General features: G+C 40.3%; 1 protein-coding gene across 3 annotated transcripts in view; it reads left to right on the forward strand.

The window, feature by feature from the left end:
- The window catches only part of LMO7 (LIM domain 7), a 218,459-nt gene that overhangs the window by 138,111 nt on the left and 65,714 nt on the right, over nucleotides 1-14,634 (forward strand). The window contains exon 1 of one of the 3 annotated variants that reach the window (XM_045838968.1): nucleotides 13,245-13,347. The exons of the other annotated variants lie outside the window; for them this stretch is intronic. Within the exon in view, the coding sequence (XP_045694924.1) occupies nucleotides 13,325-13,347 (23 nt within the window). The 5' untranslated portion in view covers nucleotides 13,245-13,324. Of the gene's footprint in view, nucleotides 1-13,244; nucleotides 13,348-14,634 lie in introns of those variants that run through there. 3 annotated transcript variants of the gene reach the window in all.

The raw sequence follows: 14,634 nt of genomic DNA on the forward strand, positions 1-14,634 counted from the left end.
ATCTACCCTATTGACAAATGCTTAAGTGAACAACACAGTTTTAACTGTAGGCATGATGTTGTACCGACGGACCTCTAGAACTTAATTCATTTTCTATAACTGAAACTGTGGACCCACTGGACAGCACCTCCCCACCCCTCCCCTCCCTACCCAGTTCCTGGCAACCACCCTTCTACTGTCTGTTTCTCTGAGTGTGCCTATTTGTAGGTAATCCATTTAAGTGGGATCGTGCAATATTTGTCTGTCTGTGACTGACTTATTTCACTTAGCATGACATCCTCCAGGTTCGTCCATGTTACTGCATGTGTCAGGATTTCTGCTTCTGGGTATATAACCAGAAGAATTGAAATCAGGATTTTTGAGAGCTCTCTGCACTCCTAGTTCACTGCAGCATTATTCCCAATAGCCAAGATATGGAAACAACCTAAATGTCTCTCAATGGATGAACGAATAAAGAAAATGTGGCATATACGTGTGGTGAAATGTTATTCAATCTCACAGGAATCTTAATTCTGTATGTTCGCCTTAGTTTCAATCCTTTGTCTTAATTCCCAGTAATATCTTACTTAAGAAGACACTGGTGTACAGTATACTCACAGGGGTGTAAAGTACCATGTAGGGAATATGTGATGACTATGTATGGTGCCAGATGGGTCCTGGAAGTAGTGGGAGGAACACACTGTGAAAGATGTGATTGTCTAACCCCTATGTTGTACACCTGAAACTAATACAAAATAATATTGCATGTAAACTGTAATTCAAAAATAAAAAAGATGCAGATAGAAATGAATTCGTAGTTAAAAATATAGCCGAATTGGCTAAATCTTAAAATATTGTAAGGGTGTCTTTGTTAAGTGAACTAAGCAATATGGTATATTTATCCTTGAGAGAGTAAGGCAGAAGGAAGAATAAAGGTTTGTCCATGTGGGGAGAAAGAAGAGGGAGAAAGAGAAGTATGTGTGGAGGAAGGACAGGTGTGGCGAAGGAGCTGGTGACCTTTCCCAGAAGAGAATGAATGCTGTGACCCCGGTGACAGTCCTACAGATTGAATCTAGGTGACAGACAGTAATTGGGAAGGAAGGACCTGTGGGTGCTTTTACTCTTACACGCGAAGAGGGTGGTTTATTTCCTCATTTTTCTTTTGTTCCTTGATAATTAGAGTAAATAAAAAAGTATGTATCAAGTAAATCTAGATCTTAAGAAATGGAAGGCTACAGATTTAGGGTTATCTAATGATCTCTCTATAATTCAGGATATTTAGATGTTTGGATTACTAAAACAATTATAAACATTTGGATTTATTTTATATGCAGAAATAATATTCAACAGTATGCTTATAATAAAAAAGATGAAAGCAAAAATGTTTGTTTCTACATCCTAAAAGTAAAGTGTATAAAATTGAATAGTCCACTAACAATTTATTCTTGCTTTAATGTTGTCTATTATTAGGAATGATTCTTTTTACTATTTCTTTTAAATGGTAATTTGTCCTCTTAATTTTAGTAACAGTTGTATTAAAGAAAACTATAGAAGTAGGAGGGGCATTATCTCACCCAGAGGTTAGTAGTAAATCATTTACTAAGGGTCTGAATCATAATGAAATTTGTTCATTCATAAAACAGTGAGGATTATGGAATTAGGAAGAATTTATCTTAGGTAAGTGTTTGAATATCTGAACACTCATTTCCCTCATAAATATATTATGATTCTCTTCTTCCTCCCTCAATCCTAAGTAAATAATTTGTCAATCTGATGTTTGATTGCTTTCTTTTATTCTATCAGAAATTTAAGAAGAAATTTGGGGTTATGTCATTTGAAAACTTATTTTTTATTATGTCTGAGAATTGTTTTTAGGGAATGAATTTAATAACTTACTAATTTTCTGCTACCAGCTACTTCCATTGTGATTTAAAAACAGATTAATTTCTTAAGACTCTTAAAAATTGGCATGCCTTTATGAGGAGCTAAATATTGTATTCGAAAAGTTGTCAGCCTTCAACTCTGGAGCACGTTATCTTACTATTATAATCAAAGTGATTCATGGGAGCATCTATTATTTATATTAGTTCCGAATGCTGAGTCATGCCGTGCATGGCTGTGAGCACCCCCTGTTTTATTGGGACACACCCGAGTGGCTCCCCAGGGAGACTCATAAAACTGTTGCCTCCATATCAATTTTAAAAGTGTAGCGGGAATATTTAATTTCAGAAACATATGTTTAGGGAATACTCTTTTATAAGATCTAAAAATCAGAACATCAGGGCTGGAAGGTACTAAAAAGATCTCATACAGTCAGTCCTTTCACAGAGGGAAGAAGTGGTCCAGAAGAGGTCAGGTGGCTCCTGCAAGGTCACGCAGTGAGCTGAGACAGGTGTCCTGATCCCAGGACACCTCCTGGTTTGGGTGTGGATTTTCCCACTGTGTTTCACCGCCAGCTCCACCAGAGCAGCAAAAGACTTGAATGAGTTAATATTTCATTTTACCAGATTTAACCTCATTTCTTACTTCAGCGGGCGATATCTGCAAGATGGGTACTCTCCCTACATTTTACTTTATTAGTCCACTTCAGATTTAGTAACTTGAATAAAAAAAGGGCTAGATTTAAATTTCAAAGGCAACTGCCCACTTTAATCAGACAAGAATATGTCCACATTATTTCACATGTTAGAATGTAAGGAAGTTTACCAATGGCAATTTGTTTGTGCGGCCAGCGTACTTTTTTCTTTATCCATGTTTTGCACTTGTTTTCACCACATTGGTCTATGTTCATGTTTGTTAGTGGTACCTTACAACTCTATTTAGACACAGCTGTTTTTATGGACACAATTTTGGATTATAATTTTTTTTTATTTAGAATTTTCTAATAAGGGGGGCTTAGATTCATGGTCATTTAATCTTTCACCACATTCAGATGAATGAGTGTAACATTACTTAATTCAGACTTTTTTAACTTGGGCAAACAAATTAGAGATCGGGTAATTAAAAAATATGTCTAGGCTTTGTTTCTTGCCAATCACCCAACTTCAGAGACTTAAAATAGGGATGCATGATATTATAAGGAAACTATAAGATGACTGCAACAAAAATTAACTTATTTTAACCTTTTGAATAGCATCTCTTTAAAGCTGGCAGTGGTTGACTTTTCAGAAAAGTTACAGAAGAAATAAATCACTCTGTGCTTCTTGAAATAATTTGTTCTGTGGACTTCATGCATGTTTGTTTTGCTTAGGTGTTCTCTTCAGGATCCCATGGAGTGTTGGTGCTTATGTGGTGTTAAGCAATGAACTCAGTGTCCTTCCCCGTTCTTTAGATGCCTGAACCAAGACATCCTAAGAGCTAGCTTCGTGCGCAGTGACAGCAGCCAATCGAGTGCGTGTGTGCATGGTGCTCTCTGAAGCATGCCCAAGCACAACGAAGCATGTTGAGGTTTTTTTGTCAACACTTGAAAATCACTGGCACTAGTTCCAGGCTTTTCACTTAACTTTGAGTTGCTTTGTGCTTTTTATTATTTGTTTTAAATTCTAGTTGGCTAAGGCCGGAGGAGTTACATTTTAGTTTAACTTCCTTTTTCAAAGAAGTAGTTAAACTTGTTGAAGCTGTAGTTTTCACTTCAGATGTAGTTTTTGCTTTGGTATATTTCAGTGGCTCCCAGTCACTAGCATGCATGGGAATCACCTCCCTGGAGGTTTCACTGAGGCAATGTTACTGGATCTCTAACTCCAGAGTTGCTGGTTTGGTAGGTGGAGCCTGAGTATGGAGGAGAGCCTGAGAATTTTGCTTTCTAACGAGTGCTAAGGTATTGTGGATGCTGCTGATCTGGGAACCACTGTTGGAGAACCTGTGTTCTAGTAACAGATAAACCAACAGAAATTACTCAAAGAGAAATTTATTATCCTAAGAATATTTTTTCTTCCACTGACGTAGATATTGAACAAAACCTCTAGACTATGAATAATGTTTGAGAAAAGAAAATGAGATGAATCCTCAAAGTTTCTTTGGAGCAGGTGAGACATCAGGTATGGACACATGTGGATGAATAATGAGTGATACGGCTCCATATTTTGATGAGTTATTGGGTCTCTGAACGGATGGTGTTTCAGCTACATGCTGTTGTCCTATGGGAGTTTCCACGATATTGACATTTAAGAGTTAAATGTGTGACAGATTCTGGGCATTTTAGGTTCAAAGAAGGGCACATTTGGCCCCGAAGTGAGAGTAAACAGGTTCTGTTGTGTTGGATTTGCTTGACTAAGGCCAGAATAGGATGCAATGCAATAGGAAATGACTGAAGGATGGAGATGGGGATACAGCTAAACTTAAGTTCAAGGTTAAAGCCTAGTGAGCCCTATAATTTAATGACAATGAACAAGTAAATGACATAGTTAAAATGGCTCCTTAAAAATGATTCTGGCTGCTGGGTAGGATGGATGTTTAGAGAAAAGGGGCTGAAGATTAATCGGTACATTATTTCTAGTGATATTTTAGTGCCAATATATTAAGTACTGAGCCTGAGATAAATAGTCTATCTCTGAATTTGTGAAGGTCACAATCTAGAGGAGAGACTGGGAAGAGATTCATGCTACATCATAATAACGGGATGCTTTAAAGCACTCTGCGCTGTGGTACCCGTGGGCTCATAAGGGTGAGGCCCCTAGGAGGAGATAGGTGTCAGAGCCTGGTGAGCCTCATCTGAAAGGCTCGAATAGTTCAAAAGGGTGGGGGGAGAACAAGTCAAGAGCCTTCTTGGAAGAGAAAACCTTTCATCTCTTTTTTAGAGATGGGAGAGAGCAGGGCTGTTCATAGGGATGTTTTATGGAAAGAATTTTGGGTTTACCCTGTGGCAGGTCAAGAAATGAGCTTACTAAGAGTGGCCAGATCATGTCTGTGAATGCCAGCCACACACTGGACTTAACTCAAGGGACATAAGTGCCATAGAAATAAGGATTTTAAGGGGGGAGATATGGAGAGGATTCTGTTTTGGGAAGGTTCTTGAAGCATCTCTGTGGAGGGAGGAGGGGTAGGTGTGGAGAAAGGACATGAATTACCTCTAAGAAAGAAGAGACGAATTCAAGAGACATGTAGGAGCTAGAATGATAGGATTTGGTTAGTGGGCAAGTGAGAGTTTGAGGGAGAGGGCGTCGTTTGGCTCGTATCTTTCTGGCTTGCAGTCTTGGGGCCCCTCCCCAGGGCAGAGCATGTGGAAGGGTGAACAGGCCTGGGGATCAGACGATGCCTGCCCTTAAGAACTCACTAAGTCTTAACTTTTGAGCCGGGATAATGATAGTGGGAATGTGAAGGCCATACCGGAGAAACGTTGTCTGGGAAGTATTAATTGAATTCAGTTTGGACTAAATATGGTAAAGGGGAGAGAGGAGGAAAAACTCATTAGATGATTAACCTCAGAAGTTTTATAAGGTTATCAAAGGGTAACAAAGAAGTACACCTTATGCATGATCTCAGTCCTCTTTTTAATGTCACCTGCATTGTCACATATTTGCAGTTCTGTCACAAGAAAGGTGTTGTGTGTGTGTTTTAACTTACTGGATTTATAAAAACTTGGCAGTAAATAGTGTTATATAAGAATTTTGTGACAAATTTCAGCTTTGCCTTGAGTTTCCCTGACATGAATTAGATGCAGGTGGCACTGCTGATGGTGGTCTCTGTGGACAAAGGTTAAAGTGGAGAGTAAGCAGTGCTTCCCAGCCAAACACTCATATTGCTATGAATAAGCTTTTAAGTGACATAGGTCTGGGTTTAAATTATAACTGTAAGTGAGGTAACTTTTGGAAGATGGCTCCATCTCACTAAGTTTTGGTGTCACGCCTGTGAAATGGGGCCGCCACACACTGAGCTAAGTTGGAGGTGAAGTTCGGCTCATGTGAAATGTGTCGTGCAGGCCGAAATAGTACAATTCTTCTACTTGCTTCCTGTTTCCACTGTGATAATTGCCACAATTTGTTGATAGTGACTGAGAACAACATGGATTTATTGTCTTACAGTTCCAGTGGTCACATGTCTAACGTGAGCTTTCAGGAGCTAAAGTCGAGGTGTCCGCCCGACTGCTTCCTCCTTGAGGCTCCGGGAGAGTCAGTCTTTGCCTTTTTCCTCTCTAGAGGCAGCGAGCGTGCCTCAGCTCCCAGCTGCATTGCCCGAATCCCTGCCTCTGTGGTCACATCCCCTTGTGTAGAGTAGTCAAGTCCTCCTCTTCCTCTCCCTAGTAAGGACACTTGCAACTGCATTTAGAGCCCACCTTGACAATCTAGGACATCTCCTTATCATGGAATCTTTAATTTAATCACACTGCAAAGTTTCTTTTGCCGTGTAAGGTAACACTCGAAGATTTCAGGGATTAGGACATAAGAACATTTTGGTGTGGGGGGACGTTCATTGTTCAGCCTACCACAGTGTTCACTAAATTATCAATACTGTGAACAAAAATAAAGAATTAGGAATGGAATTTTTTAAAAATTTTATTTATTTATTTTTAGAGAGGGAAGGGAGGGAGATAGAGAGAGAGAGAAACATCAATGTGCGGTTGCTGGGGGTCATGGCCTGCAACCCAGGCATGTATCCTGACTGGGATCGAACCTGCGACACTTTGGTTTGCAGCCCGCGCTCAATCCACTGAGCTACGCCAGCCAGGGCTAGACATGGAATTTTTAACTAAAAATCTATGATAGTACAATACGAATTATTCGTATATAATATACTTTACATACAGGTGTATTTTAAAGAATGTTCTTAACCATTCTGGAGTGCATGAAAAATGGGACCTAAAATGTAAAACTTTTAGAAAATGGCTTAAAGAAGGTTTAGTTGGAGGAGCATTGAAGTTGGTCTGACTCTGTAAAGGATGTATTGCAACACAGCTGGAATGCAGAAAATGAAGCTCTGACACATAATTTCTTACCACTTTAAGTCTGACAGACAAGTAGGCTGGCATGCATTTTTTTCCCGAGATAATGAGATTGCTGAGCTCCTAGGTCTTGCAACATTTAGTATATATTTACTGAATGTCAATTATGATTCAGGCACTGGGCTAGGTCTTGCCCTTGGATCTGAGACTGTGTGTTTCATTAACTTCTCAGGTGTGTAGTAATTGCTTGGCTGTTTGCTTTGCCTTTCTGCATTTGTTATCTTTTTCTAGATTATTGTCATTAAATGACCTTTCAGCTAATTTTAGACCCATGGGAACCTTGAGTATGCTTTATTTGATTAAGGAGAGTTAGTTAAATCCTTAGATCCCCTAAAACAGGGGTGTCAAACTCATTTTCACTAGGGGCCACATCAACCTCACGGCTGCCTTCAAAGGGCTGAGTGTAATTTCAACTCCTTAACAGTTAAGGAGTATTTATACAGTCCTAAAATTATTTTGGCCTTTTGAAGGCAACTGCGAGGCTGATGTGGGCCCCGGTGAAAATGAGTTTGACACCCCTGCTCTAGAACATGGCTCTCCACCGTGGTCCATTCTGTGTCCCCTCCTGCCGGCCCTCCTCCCCCCAGGACTACTTGGCAATGTCTGGATACTCTGGGTACCATGACTTGCTTGGGCGGGGAGAGCGCTGCTGGTATCTGGTGGATAAGGCCAGGAATGCAGCCTTACATCCTGCGATGTCAGCAATAATCCCCACAACAAAAAAGTGTAAGGTTCAAATGTCAGTATCGCCAACGTCAAGAAACCCTGCTCTAAGTTCATATTGCCTCTGAACCTTTGGGTTAAATAAAACTGTGAATGTTTAGTTATTTTCTCTTGGAGTTGCTTTGGTAAACACTACATAAAGAAAGACTTATCTAGAACAGACAAAATTTAGGACTAAAAAGATCTATGATGAACTTAGCTAGGGAAATCTTTGAGGGGGGAGTGGTACTTATTTTCCTATGGTGAAAATGAAGATTTTGAAACAAATCTCACTTATAGGCACTGGAGAATAATTTACTTCTAAGCAAAATGGAGACTTCTGAACGTGTAGCACAAATACTTTGGTATGCAGTGCTTTGACAGTATGGGGTTTATACTATAAGCACATATAGGACATTTATATAAGGTACATCTGAGGAATTGGTGTGATGATAACTGACAAAAAATAATTTCCATCACCTTATGCTTTGTAGAGAACCTTCATGTGCATCAGAAAGGAAATAAGTATTTACATGTTAGGCACTTCAAATATATATAAAACTATAAATATGTAAGTATATATACACATACACAGTGTCTGGCACAAATGAAACAATCTTTTATTACAACGTCATAAGCATGTGATTCTGTAACATAAGAATATCACGTTTAAAAACTCAGGGTGGGTGGAAATGGGAGGGAGGAAGGAAGGGCTGGGTGGGTGGGTTGGAATGGGAGTAAAAGATAGAAAATTGTACTGCAACAACAATTAAAATTAAAAAAAAGAAAGTCACCATTTTGAAAAAAAAAATCATGTTCAAGCACACCATATGACATTTTAGGTGAAATATTGAAATTAAATGATAAATTATTATACCTATATTAATACTCTACCAACCACACTCAAGCAGATGTTGCTTCTGCTGGACCCTGTATATAATGGTGCGCGCACACACACACACACACACACACACTGTAAAACAACAGAACTTCCTTTTCTCCCCATTCTGAAAGGCAGAAGTTGAAGGTCGCTCTGCTGGGCTGCCATCACAGGGTGATCTGGTCACACTCTTTCCAGAGGCTCCAGGAGGCAAGCGTGTTTTGTTTAATATTCACAAACTTAAGGGCGTAGATCACTGGTTTTTTCAAGATAAGAAAACGTACCATCAGAAAACTAACCCAAAGATCTTCCTATTTAATTCCATTTGTGCTTAATTTTTAATCTTATTTCTTTATAGTTGGTGGGTACTGGTCTTACAGAAACTACACTCGTAAAGTCTTATCAGTGGCCAAGTACAGGAAATTTGTACTTTGTAGTTCTCACTATGCAAATTACTGTGATTTGTTTCATTTGCTTAGATATCTTTTCAAAAGAGCTTTGGTGATTTTCCACCTGCGGAACCCATAATGGGTTTTGTGCGCAAGATAGTGGAACGCATTGAGAATTTGCCCGAGAAGGTGGTAATAGGGAGCTGGTGTGCCACTGTCTTTGGGAAACAGATTTAGGCAGGCAGTTACTGTGCCGTAGGCTGGTTTTGAGCCAACACTTTGAAAGAATATTCAGAGACTTATTTCAGGGTATCACAGAGACAATTATTTGTCAGGATTAAGATGTAAATTATTTAAAAATACATTAGATTCAGAAGTGTGACTGCACTAGTGCTAAATCAGGGTCTTAGCCTGGATCTTAGCCTATGGAGAGTTGGGATCACATCAAGTCTTTTTTTTTGTTTGTTATTTTACCCATTACTATTTATTCCCCTTGTACCCCCTCCTCCCACAACCACCACACTGCCGTCCATGCCATGAGTCCTTTTTCCTTCATCCCTCCACCCTCTCACCTCCCCCCACTAGCTGTCATCTGTTCTCCACCTATGAGACTGTCCCCATTTTGCTTGTCAGTTTAGTTTGTTTGTTAGATTCCACATATGAGTGGAATCATATGGTATTTACCTTTCTGTGACTGGCTTATTTCACTTAGCATCATGTTCTCCAGGTCCATTCATGCTGTTGCAGAGGGTAAAATTTTCTTCTGTCTTCACAGCTGGGTGGTATTCTATTGCATAAATGGCCCATAGTTGTTTTATCCACTCATCTACAAGTCTTGATAGATTTGTGGCCTTTGGAAAATTTCTTAAGCTTTTAGAGTTCCAGCTTCCTAATCTGTGCATCATTAGATCATTGTGTGCATTAAAGGAGCTAATGTAGAACATTGATATCATGATTGCTATAAAGTACTTAATGAAGGCAATTATTTTTAATACACATTACATAATTTAGCAAAAAAGTGAACTTAAACTGAACAGAACTGGAAATGCCTTATTAACATCTTTATCCCTTAAAACTTTAATAAGACTTGTACAAAAAAATATGAAAAATATTTCAAAGTCTAAGTAAAAGAGATTTCTTGTTAGACCTCTCAGAATTTTAATTTGCAATTTTGTGTATATGTCCTTTAAGGAGTGGTTTTAAAAACAAATTTAACTTCAGTTTTCTATTCGAGATAACACTGTAAAAGCATTGCTTCAATTAATAATTCAGTCATTAACTCAGAATTGCAATTGAAGACACTGTTAAAGAGGTGCTAAAGTTTCTGTTTTAGTTTGTACATGAACGAAAGAAAAGTTGAAAGATTAAGACCTTTGAAAGATTAAGATATTCATGGGACCTAAAGTGAATTATTTAGAAACATTCAGAAAAACACCATTTCTTACAGGAATATTTTTCTAGCACAATAATATGGATCTTTTGTTCATGTTCAGCATTTTCTACAATTTTATGGATTTTGTGTTTTGATGCAAACAGATATTTTGAGGAGGTCAAATTCTGGCCAAACCTTTGGAGAAGATTCTTGAATCTCTGTTCTATATTCATATCCTTATACTTGAACATCGTGACAGAGACGTACTACAAATACCTGTATCTGTCTGCATTCTGTGTTATTTTCCCCAAGCCTCTTTTAAGGTACAGGTTTGTCTACAATTTAAAAAATGTATATTTGTTAACAGTGACTCATAGATTTTTTTTTGGTCCAAGACAAGAAGTATTCCTACTTAAATAATACTTTAAGTATTCCTACTTAAAGAAAATTTAGATTGACTAAAAAAAAGAAAAAAAAAGGAGTACCTCACCTGGCATACTACTGTTGTTCCGAAATCATGATGTAAGGGACTAAAAGATGTATTACTTACAGTGAAATTTCATGTCGACTTTGTTGAGCATGGAATCAAAAGTGTGGAAGGACACGTGAGATGTCCAGTGCAGTGTACTCCTAAATTGTGTCTTTAGGAACATCAGGGCTTGGACATTAACATTTTAAATGGTAATTTATGATTTTTCTTCCTTTGAGAAGTAATTAGTAATTGTGTGTATGTATAACAAATTTTAAGGGTCGAGAAAGTATGCAGGAGTAATTCCTCCGCCCTTGCCTTCCCCCCTCCCACAGCCCCTTTGGCCCGTGTTCGCTCCTGCCCTCCGGCACCGCTTGCCTCTCGCTGGACGGTTGTCTGCTTTGCTGGCTTCTCTTCTCCTTCCTGACTCTGCTGTGTTGGGCTCAAACCTTAGACCTCTTCTCTAGCTACACTCAGTTGTAAGGTGATCTCACTTTAGCTTTATGACTTAACCTTTCATCTCCACGCTGACAAGTCCTTAGACCAACGAGTTTCACCCGGTGTGCCTCAAGAATTTTTCAGACATGCAATACCTGACTGTTTAGTCAGGGGCACTGACCTCTTTTTCCTTAGATGGTCACATACAAAAGCGACAACAGCCAACATCACAATAGCCATCCGGTGTGAATGAATCAAAATTATACCTATATTTTTGGCAGATTGGCCAAAAAACATGTTTTTGGTGCGCTGCCAAATTTTAGTAATTAGTTTATGCGTGCCATGAGATGAAAGAGGTTGAAAATTGCTGCCCTGGGTTATAGTGCCGGCCAGACCTCTGGCTTGAACACCATACTTGTGTGGCTAATTATCAGTTACTTCACCTTTCTACTTTGTTCATTAAGTGTCTCCAACTTAAAACGTCTGAAGCCCAAACCCACTATTTCCATTGCTACGGCTCCCTAGCATTGTAATCTACAGAAGCAAAATGACGGGTGAGTCTGTAATTGGCATCTCCCCATTCGATACGGGTGAATGCTGCAACTCTGTTTAGCACACAAGGTATGCATAACGGACACTGAATTCTGCATCGGGAATGCTCTCTGCTCATTTGCAATCTAACAGGGGATGTGCGTGTGGAGTCTCAGTTCTGAAGTCAGTTTTGTGTAACAGCAAACATATTTGTGAAGTAGAAAAGAATGACAAAAAGAGTCTGTGGTTGAGAGAGTCAGAAATAAAACCCACCCTTCAGCTCCTACAGCAGCACCCCTCGGTCCATTACTGCAGTGGAGCCGTGTGCCAGCACCTTGGAATGCGTGTGTTTTTTCCTTTCTCTTTAAGTGAAACAGCTATTTTTAGTCGTGTGTGGGAGGGGGGTGAAATTTAATGACAAATTATTTTTAACAGGAGGGTACTTATTCGTTTGTCATGTTTGGAATAAGTTATGTTGCTAGGGCAAAATCTGTTGAATCTCCAGGAGTCTTTTCTCACATAGGTAGGTCCAGAAATCATCAAGTTTATCTGTGTGTGGTCACTGATTATCTCCAGATGTGGTGTTATTTTCTCATGTGTTATTTTTGCAGTTTCCACAGTCAGGTAGAGCTGTGTTTTTGTAAAAATAGCAGATGAAAAATCTATGAGTCACATGTGTCTAACATGACTGGCACACTGTCAATTAGAACAGAGTTTCAGTTTTAGGGATGAAGGTGGGAGAAAAGGAAGAATTTCCCATTTAAAAAATTGCATCTTGCTTTTTGAGACAAGGAAAGAATAAGTACACTTTTCCAAGAATTCATCTTTAGCCTTTTTATTCACACATCTCTCATCTTTCTTTTGTTCGATAGTCACTAGAGAAAGATGGTAGTGTTTGCTCTGTTTTAAATAATGCAGTAGATGTGCTTCATGAATAGAAAAAATAGACCTTGTGTTAGTAGGAAAAGGAGCTGTTACCTAATATAATCCTTGTATCCTTCTTTGATTCTTGCATATGGAATAAAAACAGGCCCTTTTCTGACAGTAAGTAGAGTTAGAAATTTTCACACGCTTACTATTTTCATTTCGTGTTCTCAGGGTTGCTCAGAATCCCTCCTGTCTGCCCATTTGGAGGTGACTGCCCTGTTTCACACACAAAATGATGGTGCTGCTGCTATCAGGGGGCAGCCGCTTCCAATGGCCTCAGTGGTCTCCCATGGCCTCAGTGGTCTCCCACGACCACACGTGCGCCCCCACGCTCACCCGTGCATGTCTGACAGATTTAAAGCTGAGGCTGCACCCACACTGTTTCTCCTTGTGACTGCTTATGAAATCATGATTCCGAACCTCATTTCTTGAGGGTTTTTTTTTTTTTTTTAAGTTGTGAACAGGTGGCCAGACTTCATAGCAACAACTGGAGGGCAGAGATGACTTGGTGGCTTGGAGAGGGACCAAGAAACTCCTGAGCCCAGTTTCTCTAACATCAATCCTATTTCTTACATTCAGTTCAGCTGGTGCCTCCCAGGGCAGCGCAGGGCAGCGCAGGGCAGGGCTGGGAGGACTGGAGAAGGGTTGGGTCCCTCAGAAGGATCCATGCCTTGCTCCGGGAAGTAGCCTCAGGAAGTGGATGCCTGGGAACATAATCACCCAGTGAGTCGCATTTTTTCTTTTTCCTGAGTAGTAAAGGTGGAGGCCTTTCTGGGTCAAGAAAAAGGACTCTATAGGGACTGTAGGGTTTGGAATAGACAGAAGGCTGACTGTGTGTGGCAGAGAGGAGACTGGGCAGAGTAGGAAGCTGGACACGGACCCCTTACAGAATTCCGGATTCCCTTTAGCCAGAGAAGCTTGGGGTGGGGGCAGGTGGAGCAAACTTCTCATGGTGCCCAGGGCAAAAATACTTCTACTCTGTCAGAAATTCCAGCATGAGTTTTAAATCACATGTTTCCTCGATGGTTTGATAAGATAAGTGTGTTTGATGTTTATGGAAGTTGGCCTGGACGGGTTGGGAGCTGGAATCTGGGGAGGCAAGATGCTTTGGGAGCACAGAGATTTCAGTTCTCAGGGGATTAGCATATTGGGGCAGAACAGGAGGAGATGGGACCTTGCAGAGTTGCAAACGAGGAAGTTGGTTCTTTGAGGAAAAAAGGGTGTATGGAGTATGGGAAGGGAGCCTAAAAAAAGAAGCGGGATTCTGTTTCAGACTCTGTGCAGCTTTATCGTATTTGGGAAAATGTCCATCTCTCTGCATCCTTGATCTGCTGGACGTCGTTGATCAGTGAGAGGCTTTAGGTAACTTAGGCATGGACATGTGAATGCCTGGCTGCCCTTGGCCAGACCTGCGGTTGCCTCCCGGGATACAGCCATGAGTCGGGTGCAGTCTCAGCTCTCTGCACTACACTGGAAGGGACTCCAGGGACATCTGTGGTGGGTGCAGGCATGGGGGCCCGGGGCTAGCTCTTTCATAAACAGAGGTATTTGGAAATATACTTGACGAAGGCCTAGAACACAATTGGCTGTACCAAACTATCATCAAACTATAGTCTTGTCCCTTAAGGCTTTCTTCCCAAGCTCTGCTCTCAGATATGAGGGAGACAGATTTTGGCTAGGTGGGCACATTGAACAAGTTTTTTTCCCTCAGATTTTGAGCTTTGGAAAGTTTAAGGGTGTTGGCCCAGGAGCAGCCCATGACAAAGGACAGACGAAGAGGGCTGGCTTGGTGCCAACGTGGATGTTTGGTCAATAACATGTTTGGTAACGTGTCATACCAGGTTGCCTTGCCCTTTATTTGCTCTTATTCTAGAAACAATTTCTTATTCAAAGCCTTCCATGGCAAGAGGGCAAGGAATGCGTTATATGAAAGTGTCTTGAATTGTGCTTCACGGAAATGTGTCTCTGGGCAGGGGCCACTTTGTGCTGGGGAACTCACCCGTCCTCTGG

This window comes from Phyllostomus hastatus, unplaced genomic scaffold (assembly GCF_019186645.2).
Source record: "Phyllostomus hastatus isolate PE091 unplaced genomic scaffold, TTU_PhHast_1.1 phas_contig_29, whole genome shotgun sequence".
Taxonomy (NCBI): Eukaryota; Metazoa; Chordata; class Mammalia; order Chiroptera; family Phyllostomidae; genus Phyllostomus; species Phyllostomus hastatus.